This window comes from Chiloscyllium punctatum, chromosome 9, assembly GCF_047496795.1.
Source record: "Chiloscyllium punctatum isolate Juve2018m chromosome 9, sChiPun1.3, whole genome shotgun sequence".
Lineage (NCBI taxonomy): Eukaryota > Metazoa > Chordata > Chondrichthyes > Orectolobiformes > Hemiscylliidae > Chiloscyllium > Chiloscyllium punctatum.
Window position 1 is genome coordinate 4,384,697 of NC_092747.1, and position 15,083 is coordinate 4,399,779.

The window sequence follows — 15,083 nt, forward strand, 5'->3', positions numbered from 1 at the left end:
TTATAGGGTGTCTGCAGAGCAGTTTCTGAAATGAGGACGTTCCGTTGTATTGGGTGGGGAGTACATGGGAGTTCAAGCTGATTCACTAATCCCCTTTTTATGGAAGGAAATCTGCCATCTTTACCTGGTCTGCCCTACCTGTGGCTCCAGACCCACAGCTATGTGGTTGATTCTTAACTGCCCTCTTGGCAGTTAAAGCCAGAGGATAAATGCTGACCTGGTCAGTGACACCCATGAATGAATAAAAAAAGAATTGGGGAGCCGTGAAAGGAATATAGGGGTCCAAAATCTGGGGTCACACTGCTAAAGGTCATGTGTGGGTGGGTCTCCACCATTACTTTCTCCAAGGCCATTCCACATCCAGTTATAGTGGTATACCACAAGTTTTGGTGTTGGGTCCACAGCTGTTTGTTATTTTTATAAATGACCTGGATGAGGGCATGGAAGGATGGGTTTGTACATTTGCAGACGATACTAAGGTCGGTGGAGTTGTGGATAGTGATGAAGGATGTTGTAGGTTACAGAGAGACATAGATAAGCTGCAGAGCTGGGCTGAGAGGCGGCAAATGGAGTTTAATGCGGACAAGTGTGAGGTGATTCAGTTTGGTCGGAGTAACCTGAATGCAAAGTCCTGGGCTAATGGTAAGATTCTTGGTAGTGTAGATGAGCAGAGAGATCTCGGTGTCCATGTACACAGATCCTTGAAAGTTGCCACCCAGGTTGACAACGTTGTTAAGAAGGCATGTGGTGTTTTAGCTTTTATTAATAGAGATATCGAGTTCCGGAACCAGGAGGTTATGCTACAGCTGTACAAAACTCTGGTGCTTGGAGTATTGTGTACAGTTCTGGTCACCACATTATAAGAAGGATGTGGAAGCTTTGGAAAGGGTGCAGAAGAGATTTATTAGGATGTTGCCTGGTATAGAGGGAAGGTCCTACAACGAGAGGCTGAGGGACTTGAGGCTGTTTTTGTGAGAGAGAAGAAGGTTGAGGGGTGACTTAATAGAGACGTATAAGATAATCAGACGGTTAGATAGGGTGGACAGGGAGAGCCTTTTTCCAAGTATGGGGATGGCAAGCACAAGGGATCATAGCTTTAAATTGAGGGGTGATAGATATAGGACAGATGTCAGAGGTAGTTTCTTTACTCAGAGGGTAGTAAGGGTATGGAATGCTTTGCCTGCAACGGTAGTAGATTCACCAAGTTTAAGTACATTTAAGTTGTCATTGGACAAGCATATGGACGTACATGAAATTGTGTAGGCTCGATGGGCTTCAGATTGGTTCCATAGGTCGGCGCAACGTCGAGGGCCTAAGGGCCTGTACGGCGCTGTAATGTTCTATGTTCTATCCAATGTTCAGGATGATGGAGAAATGAGAGTGAGCTAAATAACTTTTGTAGATGGGTTGGCATGAAGAAAATGGGTAGAATGATTGTCACCCATGCTGTAAACACTCAACAGTTGAAGGTATGGGTGCATGGTAAGTGATGGAAATTGAAGGTGCATGAGATGAGTCTGAATTGAAACACAGTTATTACCTTAGAGGGCTTTACTGTCTGTGCCTTTCTATTGTGGAAATTGTGCTGCGCACTAACCTTTAGCAACTTGTGCACTATAACACCAGGGTCCCTTGCACATTGGAATTCTGTAGTTCTGTTTGTGATAATACTCTATTTTTTTAATTTTTCCTGTCAAAGTGAATAAAACTATGCAAGAAACCAAGTACCCTGTCTTTCCTGATTTCATTCTCCCCAAATTGACCGTGCCACCTAGATGGCTGGTGCCCTAAATTTGGGAAGTCTCTTTTGAGGTCCTTCTGTCCTTTCAGTGACTTTTAAACCTTCCTGTTTTGATTAAGCCTTCAGTCACCTACCTTAATGTCTCTAGTGTAACTCAAAGTTTTTTTCAATTCAGTTTGTTTTCTGACAAACTGCGATCATTTATTTTTGTTTGATAATATTCGAGTGAAGCAACTATAATATTGGTCCTCTATAAATGAATTTTTAAAGAGGGAGTGTGTTATGGATTTAAAATAATTTCAGTGTTCAGTAAATGTACTCTATTTTCCAGATTTTGGAGGAGACTGAGATTTTGAACTTAACTGTAGGTTAAATTACACCAAAGTTCAATGGCATTTGTACTTTGTAACTCGGGTGAAAGTTGAGTGATTGGAATAAACCTTGTGTTGAGATAAACTTTCAAGAAATGTTGATGCTAGGGAGGAGTATTGGAACAAACTGAGACATAGTGTTGTAGAGCTCAGCGACCGAACACTTGATCACGGCTGCTCGAGACAGGAACTTGATTCAAAACCTTAGAAGGGATTGAAGGAATTGGTAGGTCTGTTTGAATGTTTTCAACTGTACTACTTTTAATCCTGTTGGCTTATTTTTTGTCAAACCACTGACAACTTGTCTTTCAGTTTTGCTCAAAATACATGTTTCTGACCAAGTCTTCACTTTACTCTGCTACAGAGCTACTGTCCTGTCTTTGTTCTGTGAAATGTCAAAAAGTTTTGAAGAGGAATCTTTACTCTGTGTCTTACCCCAGGCTGTCACTGCCCTGGGAGTGTTTGATGGGGACAGTGTTGAGGGAGCTTTATTCTGGATCTAACCCCGTGCTACCCCTGTGCTGGGAGAGGGAGATGGGGGTGGAGAGGATGGAGCTCCCTATCTAACACCATGTTGTGCATAATACTGTTTCCTTAAAGTTGGAACTTTCTTCTAACAATATGTCACCTTGATTCACAGCAAAAATCCTCAATTCTTAAACTTCGAGGACAGAGTCCTGAGTTTCTTGTTGACTTCTGACTCTGTTCCAATATTTCTTTGTAAGTAGAGTTGGCTGAAACTCAGACTTTCTTCTGCCCAAGGTCATTTGCTGAGCAGACAAACCATAAAGGCAACAATCAGATGATTAACTTTAGCAAACAAAAACTGAAATTATAATGTACAGAAGAGGGAATCAAACCATGAATCAGCAGAATTGTACAAATGGCTTATCAGCATCTGGTAGTATCAAGATAGATTACAGTATATATTCATGGTATGGCCTGAGGCCATTCAGTCCATCATATCTGTATAGTGTAATCCCACTGTTCAATGCTGAGTTTTTAGCATGGCTGGTTTTTGATATTTAAGATGTTATCAATACTGGAATACACATTTTCTGCCTCTATCAAAACATTTAACAAAATTGATCACCCAGTTAAGGAAATCTAAATGCATTACAGTTCAGAGAAGGTTTGCTGACTAGTACCGTAAGGGATGTGAATGTTCTCAGGACATGGGTTGAAATCCCATCATAGCAGATGGTGAAATTTGAATTCAATAAAAGTCTGGAATTTAAATATAAAAGCTACCCTTATAGTGACCATCCAACCACTGTCAATTGTTGTAAAAACCCATCTGGTTCATGAATGTCTTTTAGGGAAGGTCTTTACCTGTCCCGCTGATATACGACTCCAGACCCACAGCAATGTGGTTTGAATCTTAGGGTGGTGATAGACATTGGTCGAGCTGTTTAAGACAAAGATTAGGAGAATAATTTTCTCATGGGCATCTTAATTTTGAACTCCTATTTCTAGACTCTTCCACAAAAGGAATTGTCCTGTCCATATGCATCATATCCGACCCTAAGGATGGGTGAACCAAAATGGATGGATGAAAGAAAAAAAATTAATCTGCCATCTCCTTATTTTGCATTAATAATTTCCCAGGTACATTCTTTTGAGAACCAAGACTCATTTACTCTGGCCTGAAGAATCTTATGTCAGTTCTTATATTTTTAGCTAGCTTTTTCTCAAGCTAATTTTTCCCTCATTAATCTTTCGGAATATTTTGCTGTTTTTAAATTCTAACCAATCTTGTGACCTGTCTTCACAAAAATATCCATTCATCTTTACAAAGTGATGTACATTTTCTTTAAGTTGATATTATCATTAACTTTTTTAGACACACAATAGCCATCCTTCCCCTAGAATCTTTCTTTCCAACCTATCTTTGCTTATCTATTCGGTCCAATCTATATTGTTATGGACATACCCAGGCCACTCAGAACATTTTTAATCAGGCAGCCCACACCATAACTTTGCAATTTGTTTCGGTAAGTGTACAGTGAAAATTGTCCGGAGTGAGGTAGCTAGGTTGACTACCAAGTTTGAAAACAGATGAAAATTTATTCACGTGATTACACAGTGAAACACAAAGAACAGAATAAAGAACTCCTACAGAACTCAATCTATCCAAACTAGATTTAATTTTGCTGTTCCAAATATACACAATAGACCTAATAAGCAATCCCTCTTGAAACAGTTTAAAAAATGGAACAGATGCTTACAGGTTGAAGTTAGAAGAGCAGAAGGACAGAGAGTGAGTTTCCATACAGCTTACTATTGAACTCTCAATTAATTCTGGACTGAACTGAACTGCTCAGCTAGAGAGCTAACTACTCCCCTTTGATTATACACGTCACTTCTGAAACATGACCACTTTGGCCTGAAGTCTCATCTGTTTACATAAAAAGAAAAAGGCACCTCAATACCCTTTAATTTCTGTACCAAACCAGTTTAATTAGCACTGGCAGTGGTTTGCAACGCCTCTGGAAAAAACCAATGACATAATATCCTTGAGAAAAGGAACAGCTTTTAGAAGAAAGGAAACCAGCTTTGTGACAATATGGACACTAGAATAAACCATGATAATTGCAGTCCACATGTTTCTTCCTGTAGATTCAATTTTAGAGTGTGATTAGTGTTTGAAGCTAGATCTTACTACTCCTCGTAGTTGACTTTTCTTTGCTAGTTATAGTCATAGCATGGAAACAGACCCTTCGGTCCAACCCATTCATGCCGACCAGATACCCCAACCCAATCTAGTCCCACCTGCCAGCACCCAGCCCATATCCCTCCAAACCTTCCTATTCATATACCCATCCAAATGCCTCTTAAATGTTGCAATTGTACCAGCCTCCACCACTTCCTCTGGCAGCTCATTCCGTACATGCACCACTCTGTGTGAAAAAGTTGCCCCTTAGGTCTCTTTTATATCTTTCCCCTCTCACCCTAAACCTATGCCCTCTAGTTCTGGACTCCCCGACGCCAGGGTAAAGACTTTGTCTATTTATCCTATCCATGCCCCTCATCATTTTGTAAACCTCTATAAGGTCACCCCTCAGCCTCTGATGCTCCAGGAGAAACAGCTCCAGCCTGTTCAGCCTCTCCCTGTAGCTCAAACCCTCCAACCCTGGCAACATCCTTGTAAATCTTTTCTGAACCCTTTCAAGTTTCACAACATCTTTCCGATAGGAAGGAGACCAGAATTGCACACAATAATCCAACAGTGGCCTAACCAATGTCCTGTACAGCCGCAACATGACCTTCAAACTCCTGTACTCAATACTCTGACCAATAAAGGAAAGCATAGCAAACGCCACCTTCACTATCCTATCTACCTGCAACTCCACTTTCAAGGCGCTATGAAATTGGGGATAGAGTTTAAGAGCCGTGAGGTTTTGCTGCAGCTCTCCAAGTTCCTGGTGAGGCCACACTTGGAATATTGCGTCCAGTTTTGGTCGGAACTGAAGAAGGGCTCATGCCCAAAACGTTGATTCTTCTGCTCCTTGGATGCTGCCTGACCTGCAGCGCTTTTGCAGCAACACATTTTCAGCTCGAGTTCTGGTCGCCCTACTATAGGAAAGATAGAGGCTTTGGAGAGGGTGCAAAGAAGGTTTACCAGGATGCTGCCTGGACTGGAGGGCTTGTCTTATGAAGAAAGTTTGAAAAGGCTCGGACTTTTCTCTCTGGAGAGGAGGAGGAAAAGAGGAGACTTGATAGAGGTGTACAAAATAATGAGAGGAATAGACAGAATCAATAGCCAGAGACTTTTCCCCCGGGCAGGATTGACTGGTACAAGAAGTCATAGTTTGAAGATATTAGGAGGAAGGTATAAAGGAGATGTCAGAGGTAGGTTTTTTTACAGAGTTGTGAATGCATGGAATGCGTTACCAACGGTGGTGGTGAAAGCAGAGTCATTGGGGACATTTAAGTGTCTGCTGGACATGCACATGGATAGCAGTGAGTTGAGGGGTGTGTAGGTTGTTACTATATTTTACATTAGGTTTAAATCTCGGCACAACATCGTGGGCCAAAGGGCCTGTTCTGTGCTGTACTTTTCTATGTTCTAAGTACACATTACTCTACTAAAGGCCATATTTGCTCCTTCACAATCTGCAGACCCAGAAAATAACACCGTCTTATTCCTCTACAAACACTGCCCCAGGTTAAATTTCTAGTTATGGATTATATTTTAAATTTAATCAAGAGACATATCTCCAAAAACACAATCAAGAAAGAACCCATTCTACTCACTACTGCAGATTCTTTGTAGGCCACACTTAAGACAATGATTAACTTACCTGATTCTGTGCTGTGAACTTCACCCAACAGTTTCTCCAAGATCAGTTGTGAATTTGACTGTTTGTTAATTTTCCCAGATGCACTCTGATGTCCAGCGATACATTACTTCAAACAGCAGAGGTAGTAACTGTGCAGGCTCTCGCTCTCGCTCTCTCCACACAATGACCTCACCTTTTACAACTACTGTTGTTTGGACTGTTTTGGAACTTTGGGGAAAAAAAATGCAACACCATATAAAACAGTCATTGCTGCTCCTGGAATTCAAGGAAATCACCTCCACCTAAAATAACTCAAAAGGAGCAGCTGTTACAGCCAGAAATTTTTCCCGTCCTCAATCTTGGATTACCCAGAATCCTCCTCTTTTCTCTAACTGACTCAGTTCTACATCTTGACCTTTAACACTTGGGTCTTCTCTCACTTTTGTACTAATATTGTCCTTATTTAAAATCACCATTCTTGATGACAAACTTAGTTAGGGAGGTAAGTCGGGAGAACGCAAAGTTATTATGTCACAAGTACTGTGTAAATACAAGTTGGCACTACTGCCTGACCAGCTGAGAGTTACCTGGCATGTTTTCTGGTTTTCAGATTTCCAGCTTCCAAAATATTTTGCTGTTATTGCAGGATTTATCATTAATTCATCTGGCTTGGAGGGCAGAAGGGCCTGCTCCTGTGTTGTTCTTTGTTCTTTTTCATTTGCTTCTCCTACGTTCCATATCTTTGCAGGAAGATGCTGGCTGTGTTTGTTCTGGGGCTGACTCTATCAGTGACAGCTGCCGAGGATATTCTCAATATTTGTATGAGTGCAAAACACCACAAGGAAAAGCCAGGATTTGAGGGAAGTCTCTACAAACAGGTAACAGCAAGGCATGAGGACTGGCTAGTCTCTGCTTTTACAGCCTCCCCAGCCCCCAAATGTCTGAGGTCTGGCAAGACTGATACTGATAGGAGACAGTCACTGGTTTCAAAGAGTGACATTGTAGGCATGTGAGGTCTCACTGTCTGTTCTTCAATTCCCTCTCCCTGAACAGCAATTTGTACTTAAACGGCATTCCTTATACAGAGTCCTTCCTCCACCAATGCTCAGTAGCAGCAGTGTTTACCATCTACAAGATGCACTGCAGAAGTTCACCAAGGCTCCCCTGACAGCACCTTCCAAATTCTGGATTAGTGGTGCTGGAAGAGCACAGCAGTTCAGGCAGCATCCAAGGAGCAGCGAAATCGACGTTTTGGGCAAAAGCCCTTCATCAGGAATAAAGGCAGTGAGCCTGAAGCGTGGAGAGATAAGCTAGAGGAGGGTGGGGGTGGGGAGAAAGTAGCATAGAGTACAATGGGCGAGTGGGGGAGGGGATGAAGGTGATAGGACAGGGAGGAGAGGGTGGAGTAGATAGGTGGAAAAGGAGATTGGACAAGTCTTGGGGACAGTGCTGAGCTGGAGGTTTGGAACTAGGGTGAGGTGGGGGAAGGGGAAATGAGGAAGCTGTTGAAGTCCACATTGATGCCCTAGGGTTGAAGTGTTCCGAGGCGGAAGATGAGGCGTTTTTCCTCCAGGCGTCAGGTGGTGAGGGAGCGGCGGTGAAGGAGGCCCAGGACCTCCATGTCCTCGGCAGAGTGGGAGGGGGAGTTGAAATATTGGGCCACGGGGCGGTGTGATTGATTGGTGCGGGTGTCCCGGAGATGTTCCCTAAAGCGCTCTGCTAGGAGGCGTCCAGTCTCCCTAATGTAGAGGAGACTGCTTCTGGAGCAACGGATACAATAAATGTTATTAGTGGATGTGCAAGTAAAACTTTGGATGTGGAAGGCTCCTTTAGGGCCTTGGATAGAGGTGAGTGAGGCGGTGTGGGTGCAGGTTTTACAGTTCCTGCGGTGGCAGGGGAAAGTGCCAGGATGGGAGGGTGAGTAGTCGGGGGGCGTGGACTTGACCAGGTAGTCACGGAGGGAATGGTCTTTGCGGAAGGCGGAAAGGGGTGGGGAGGGAAATATATCCCTGGTGGTGGGGTCTTTTTGGAGGTGGTGGAAATGTCGGCGGATGATTTGGTTTATGCGAGGGTTCCGTCTTCACTCATGACCACTTCTGTCTCGAAGGACAAGGACAGCAGATATGTGGGAACACAGTCCCCTGCAAGTTCTCCTCCAAGCCACTCACCATCCTGCCTTGGAAATATATTGCTGTTCCTGCAGTGTCACTAGATCAAAATCTTGGAACTGTCTCCCTGTCAGGATTGTGGGTCAATTTACAGCACAATTAGATCTAGGATACAGGGAGAACTAGCCATTTGGATACAGAAATGGCTCAAAGGCCACAGGGTGGTGGTGGAGGGTTGCTTTTCAGACTGGAGGCCTGTGACCAGTGGAGTGCCACAAGGATCGGTGCTGGGTCCTCTACTTTTCGTCATTTACATAAATGATTTGGATGTGAGCATAAGAGGTACAGCTAGTAAGTTTGCAGATGACACCAAAATTGGAGGTGTAGTGAACAGCGAAGGAGGTTACCTCAGATTACAATGTGATCTTGATCAGATGGGCCAGTGGGCTGAGAAGTGGCAGATGGAGTTTAATTTAGATAAATGCAAGGTGCTGCATTTTGGGAAAGCAAATCTTAGCAGGACTTATACACTTAATGGTAAGATCCTGGGGAGCGTTGCTGAACAAAGAGACCTTGGAGTGCAGGTTCATAGCTCCTTGAAAGTAGAGTCGTACGTAGATAGGATAGTGAAGAAGGCGTTTGGTATGCTTTCCTTTGTTGGTCAGAGTGTTGTGTTCAGGAGTTGGGAGGTCATGTTGCGGCTGTACAGGACATTGGTTAGACCACTTTTGGAATATTGCGTGCAGTTCTGGTCTCCTTCCTATCAGGACGATGTTGTAAAAGGGTTCAGAAAAGATTTACAAGGATGTTGCTAGGATTTGAGCTTTTGGGAGCGGCACTGTTGCTGGGGCCAGCACCAGCTGAATATGAACATGGAATGAATGCATCTGTCAGTTTTGCACTCCAATCCAGTCCCCTCCCTTTCCTCCTTCCCCACACCAGGAATGCCCCCCTCCCTGCCCACTACATACCCATCAACCACCCACATCATTATCGGTGCAACATGTTTATTCAGCATTTTTAAAATCTTTCCTATAGCTTCTTCCCTATCTCTCCTCTCATTTGAATCTGCACTTGGCCCTTTGTTTTTCTGTTTGCATGTTTTAACAAGCTGATAAGGGAGATCTTGATGTCAGCATATTTAGTTAATAGGACAGTGAAGCTGATTTACTGTTATCAGCCTATGGAACTGGTGGGTAATAAGCGTAAAGACCAGCTTCTGTGTGCAGATTGGACTGACCTCGAATTTGCTTGATCCTTTGTATCTGGGAACAGCGGGTTGATAATACAACAGACAGATTAGATTAGATTAGATTAGATTAGATTACTTACAGTGTGGAAACAGGCCCTTCGGCCCAACAAGTTCACACCGCCCTGCCGAAGCGTAACCCACCCATACCCCTACATCTACATCTACCCCTTACCTAACACTACGGGCAATTTAGCATGGTCGATTCACCTAACCTGCACATCTTTGGAGTGTGGGAGGAAACCGGAGCACCCGAAGGAAACCCACGCAGACACTGGGAGAACGTGCAAACTCCACACAGTCAGTCGCCTGAGGCGGGAATTGAACCCGGGTCTCTGGCGCTGTGAGGCAGCAGTGCTAACCACTGTGCCACCGTGCCGCCACAGAGAAGTACCACTTTCAGGAGCTCTTTGGGTAGTCCAGGAAATAACTTTAAAAACTGTTTTTTTTGCAACATGTTTTAACTGATATTTCTCTGGCACATTGTGGGCCCTCTGTTTCCTAGCTGCTGACCTGGTGTGGGGGTTGTTGGGTAAATAAAACTGCCAAGGTTTCATTTGGTTTACTTCTATTTTCCTGGTATACCACAATTAATAAGAGATGGGTGTCGTGATAATGAGCTGAAAATGTGTTGCTGGAAAAGCACAGCAGGTCAGGCAGCATCCAAGGAATAGGAGAATCGACGTTTCGGGCATAAGCCCTTCTTCAGGAATCCTGAAGAAGGGCTTATGCCCGAAACATCGATTCTCCTATTCCTTGGATGCTGCCTGACCTGCTGCGCTTTTCCAGCAACACATTTTCAGCTCTGATCTCCAGCATCTGTAGTCCTCACTTTCTCCTCTCGTGATAATGACCTGTCTTTTAATTGTCTTTTAATTGCCTTTTGATGTACTCAATGTCTGAGTCATCTGGGCTAGAGAATTTCCCTCACTCTCTAAGGGAAAGAATTCCTCCTCAGCACTATACAATTAGGGGAGCCCGTTACTCTGATACTGTGTCCTTGTATTCTAAGCCCTCCTGCCAGGGTGATTTGGTGTCTCAGCACTGGCCCTGACAATCCTTCGAAGACTGTTACACATGGCTTTAGGGAAGGAAATCTGTAGTTCATGCCTGGTCTGGCCTCCATGTGTCTCCAGACCCAAACAAGTTGGTGGCTCTTAATGGCCCCAGCAAACCATTCAGTTCAAGGGTCATTAGGGATGGCCTTGTCAGTGACACCCGAGTCTCTAAGGAGCAATAGAAAAAAGTCCCTGGTCTTCAAATTAGTGGTTGTGGGATCTTTTACATGTTCAGTTATACATTTGTGACGTGTACCTTGCATACTCCTATTGCTAATGCTTGATTCTTTTCAACATGTGCAGTGTGAACCTTGGAAGGATAATGCTTGTTGTAGAGCCAACACCACCTTAGAGGCACACAATGACCAGTCCCATCTCTACAACTTCAACTGGAATCACTGTGGCATAATGACTGAAAAATGCAAGAGGCACTTTATCCAGGACACCTGCTTATATGAATGCTCCCCCAACCTGGGTCCCTGGATTGTGACGGTGAGCAGCGTTGTCCTTTGTCCTTTGAGATGCACTTCACACTTGTTCAGAAGTCAAGTAAATGAGTTTTGTGAAGAGAGCTTTGTCAAATTGTGTTGTGTCCTGTGAGTGTTTGATGGAGACAGTGAGAGAGCTTTACTCTGCATCTAACCTTGTGCTCTCCTTCTGCTGGGGAGATTTGATTGGGGCTATGTAGCGGAGGCTTTATTCTTTTATGTCTAACTTTATGATGATCGGTAATTGTTTGAACAGTGTTATAAACTTATCTGCTTTGAATTGTTCCCAGATGGATGTTGATGATTTGTGGCTTCTACCTATTGACCTTATTGTTACTGATATTCAATACAGGGACTCTGGGTAGCATCCCAAACTCTGGGCCAGAAGCTCTGGATTGAAGTCCCAACCTAGGACCTTTTGGCCAAGAAACTTGTGTCCATGACCTGGATAATCAGCCTGGCATTTCATTCAGTACTTCATTCATTCGTGGGCGGCACGGTGGCACAGTGGTTAGCACTGTTTCCTCACAGCGCCAGAGACCCGGGTTCAATTCCTGCCTCAGGTGACTGACTGTGTGGAGTTTACACGTTCTCCCCGTGTCTGCATGGGTTTCCTCCAGGTGCTCCGGTTTCCTCCCACAGTCCAAAGATGTGCAGGTCAGGTGAATTGGCCATGCTAAATTGCCCGTAGTGTTAGGTAAGGGGTAAATGTAGGGGTATGGGTGGGTTGCGCTTCGGTGGGTCGGTGTGGACTTGTTGGGCCAAAGGGCCTGTTTCCACACTGTAATGTAATCTAACCTCCTTCTCACTACACTCAAAGGGACAAAATGGTGTGTTACAGTACACCCAAAAAAAACCTGGATATTTAGCTATAAGCTGCAGTTACAATCCAATTGCGGTGGGTAGTACAGTGGCTGAGTGATTAGCACTGCAGCTTCACAGTGTCAGGGAGACGAATTCAATTCCACTTTTAGGCGACTGTCTGCATGAAGTTTGCACATTCTCTGTGTCTACGTGGGGTTTCTCTGGCTGCTATGGTTTCCACTCTTAGTCCAAAGGTGTGCGGGTTAGGTGGATTGGCCATGCTAAATGCAGGGTTACAGGCATATGGTGGAATGCTCTTTGGAGCGTCCGAACAGACTTGATGTGCCAAATGGTTGCTGTCTTTGTACCGTAAGGATTCTATGATTCTATCCTGACCAGAGTGTCCAAATGTATATAGCTATCAGGCTAGAAACTGATCTTTTTTTTAAAAGTAGATACAATAAGAGTCCCAGGGTCCTAGGGAGATTGTTGAAAACGCAGCACTAAATTTTACTATATCATTTGGAACAATTATGCAATCTGCAACATATACTATTAACTTCTTTTTCCCAGCATAGTTGTGGTAGATATGGGTAGTCAACTGTGATCATAGCACCATCAAACGGCATGGATTCCTCAGTAGTTACTAGTTACTACCAAATATCAATAACACGGTTATCAAATCACATTAAACACAATAAGGGATTCCAGTTATTCTCGTCTGCTGATTTAGCCTTAAAGTTTCTTCTCTAATGTTTTATCTGCTTCCATTCTGGTCAGTTACCCTCTTTGTCTGGGTTTACACTCCCCTAATCTCTGAAAGCGCACTGCAGTGCTCACTCGCAAGTGTGACTCTGGCTGTTCTCCGAAAGCTGGCCTCACCTAACCAAGCCTGTCCCTGGCTATGCTCAGAGTTTCAATCAATCTTACTCTGTTGCATCAAGCAAATAATGCTTGTGAGCTATTGAACAGTCACTGTCTCACCTGCAATGAAGTGTTAATGCTCACAGATGTCCTCTGAGCTCCTCAGTGTAAACCAGTGACCTTCCCATTTTGGTGACCCCCACCAACTTCAGTACTTAGCTGCCTACTCACTCCTTGTGCCTGTCCCTGAGTTCTGACAACAGTCATCCAACTCCTCATGAAGACCCCACTCACAACACATGTTGACTTAGTTCCTTCCCAGCAGTGGACCTAACAAAAACGTGGAACCTGTGTCTTTCCCTATCTCTTTATTTTTTTTCCTCGTCCCACTCGCCACTTGTAACTTTTGCGTTTCTATTCAGTAATCGCTGAAGTCTCCTGAATAACCAAATGAAAACCTTAAAAATAAGACTCCCTCCTCTGGTTGGATGGAATTGAATGTTGCTACTTAAACAACTCTTGGGAATTCTGTTCCAAAAATAGAATTGCTGCTTTGGCCAGTACAAAATAAAAGGATTTCATCTCACAGTCAAGGTTGGATTACAAAGAGCAAATTTCAGCAATGTGCAAGTTGTCTAAGAATGTTGACTAAGGCAGTTTATTGGAATAACAAAATATTGTCCTTTGATTTGGAGATGCTGATGTTGGACTGGGGTGTACAAAGTTAAAAATCACACAACACCAGGTTATAGTCCAACAGGTTTAATTGGAAGCACACTAGCTTTCGAAGCGTCGCTCCTTCATCAGGTGATAGTGGAGGGCTCAATCCTAAATAAATCCTTAATAAATTCTGTGTTAGGATTGAGCCCTCCTCTATCACCTGATGGAGGCGCGACACTCCGAAAGCTAGTGTGCTTCCAATTAAACCTGTTGGACTATAACCTGGTGTTGTGTGATTTATAACTATTGTCCTTTGGACTGTGTGGCCATTACCACATGTTTGCAAGATTATAGTAAGCAAATTGTCTTTACTTTGTCTGTATCTTGTCCTGTGATGTGAGTCATGAAAACTGTAGCCAATGGACCGGTGTCATGTCCCCTGATCACACTGAGTAACATCCCACTGGAGTGGTGAGCAAGCTGTGTTATCTCAGGTTCATAGTGACTGTCAGTCTACTCCTTGGTGCAGAGTCTGATACATATGTAGGGAAAACAGCTGCAACCAAGGGTGAACTTAGGAAACACATAAACATCAAGCTGTTGGTCCGTAAGGTCTATTTTCTCAACACCTTGTATGACTGAAACATGGGCAATTTAAACTCAGTGGTTTCCATCTTTGCAATCTATGGCATACTAGGTGGATATAGTTATGATTGAGTGGTTTCTTTAAAATATGTTGTCAAAAGTGTGCCATAAACATGGGGGATTTATCTAAGAATGCATCCTGGAAAGCACATGACTGTTGATAGCTTGATGTCAAGCATGAAGGGGCTGTTCAAAGAATCATACAGATCCTTCAGTCCAATCAATCTGTGCCAAACATAATCCCAAATGAAACTAGTCCCAACTGCCTTAATCTGGCCCACATCCCCCCCCCAAACGTTTCCTATTCATGTACTTACCTACAAGTCGTTTAAACACTAACTGCTCACATCCACCACTCCCCTCAGGAAGCTCATTGCACATGCGAACCACCCTCTGTGCAAAAAATATTTGTGCCTTGGGTCTTTTTTTTAATCTTTCTCCTCTCACCTTAAAAATATGCTGCCTTTTCTTGAAATTCGCCATCCTAGGGAAAAGACACCTACCATTAACCCTATGTCATGATTGTATGAACCTGTATAAGGTCAGCTCTCAACCTCCTACGCTCCAATGAGAAAAGTCTCAGCCTATCCAGCCTTTCTTTATAACTCAAACCTTTCTTACCTGACAAATTCTGGTCAATTTCTCCTGATCCCTCTCCACCTTAATACTGGTTCACTTGAAGAAAGGTCTAAGCACCAACTGAGTTAAGGAAGACTTGCATTGCAGAATCTGCCAAGCTGATCCCTGCTATTTCTGAAAAGAAAAACCTCTCCATCAGTTCAGGGTGACATCTATTTGTTAATTTGAAAGTA

General features: G+C 43.6%; 1 protein-coding gene across 4 annotated transcripts in view; it reads left to right on the forward strand.

Annotated features, from left to right (window-relative positions):
* folr (folate receptor) overlaps positions 1-15,083 on the forward strand; it is a 33,999-nt gene that overhangs the window by 5,108 nt on the left and 13,808 nt on the right. For 3 of the 4 annotated variants that reach the window (XM_072576754.1, XM_072576751.1, XM_072576752.1), the window contains exons 2-3: positions 7,144-7,273; positions 11,114-11,302. In XM_072576754.1, coding sequence (XP_072432855.1) covers positions 7,148-7,273; positions 11,114-11,302 — 315 coding nt within the window. In that variant the 5' untranslated portion in view covers positions 7,144-7,147. Of the gene's footprint in view, positions 1-2,025; positions 2,339-7,143; positions 7,274-11,113; positions 11,303-15,083 lie in introns of those variants that run through there. The other variant, XM_072576753.1, reaches the window with a different exon arrangement.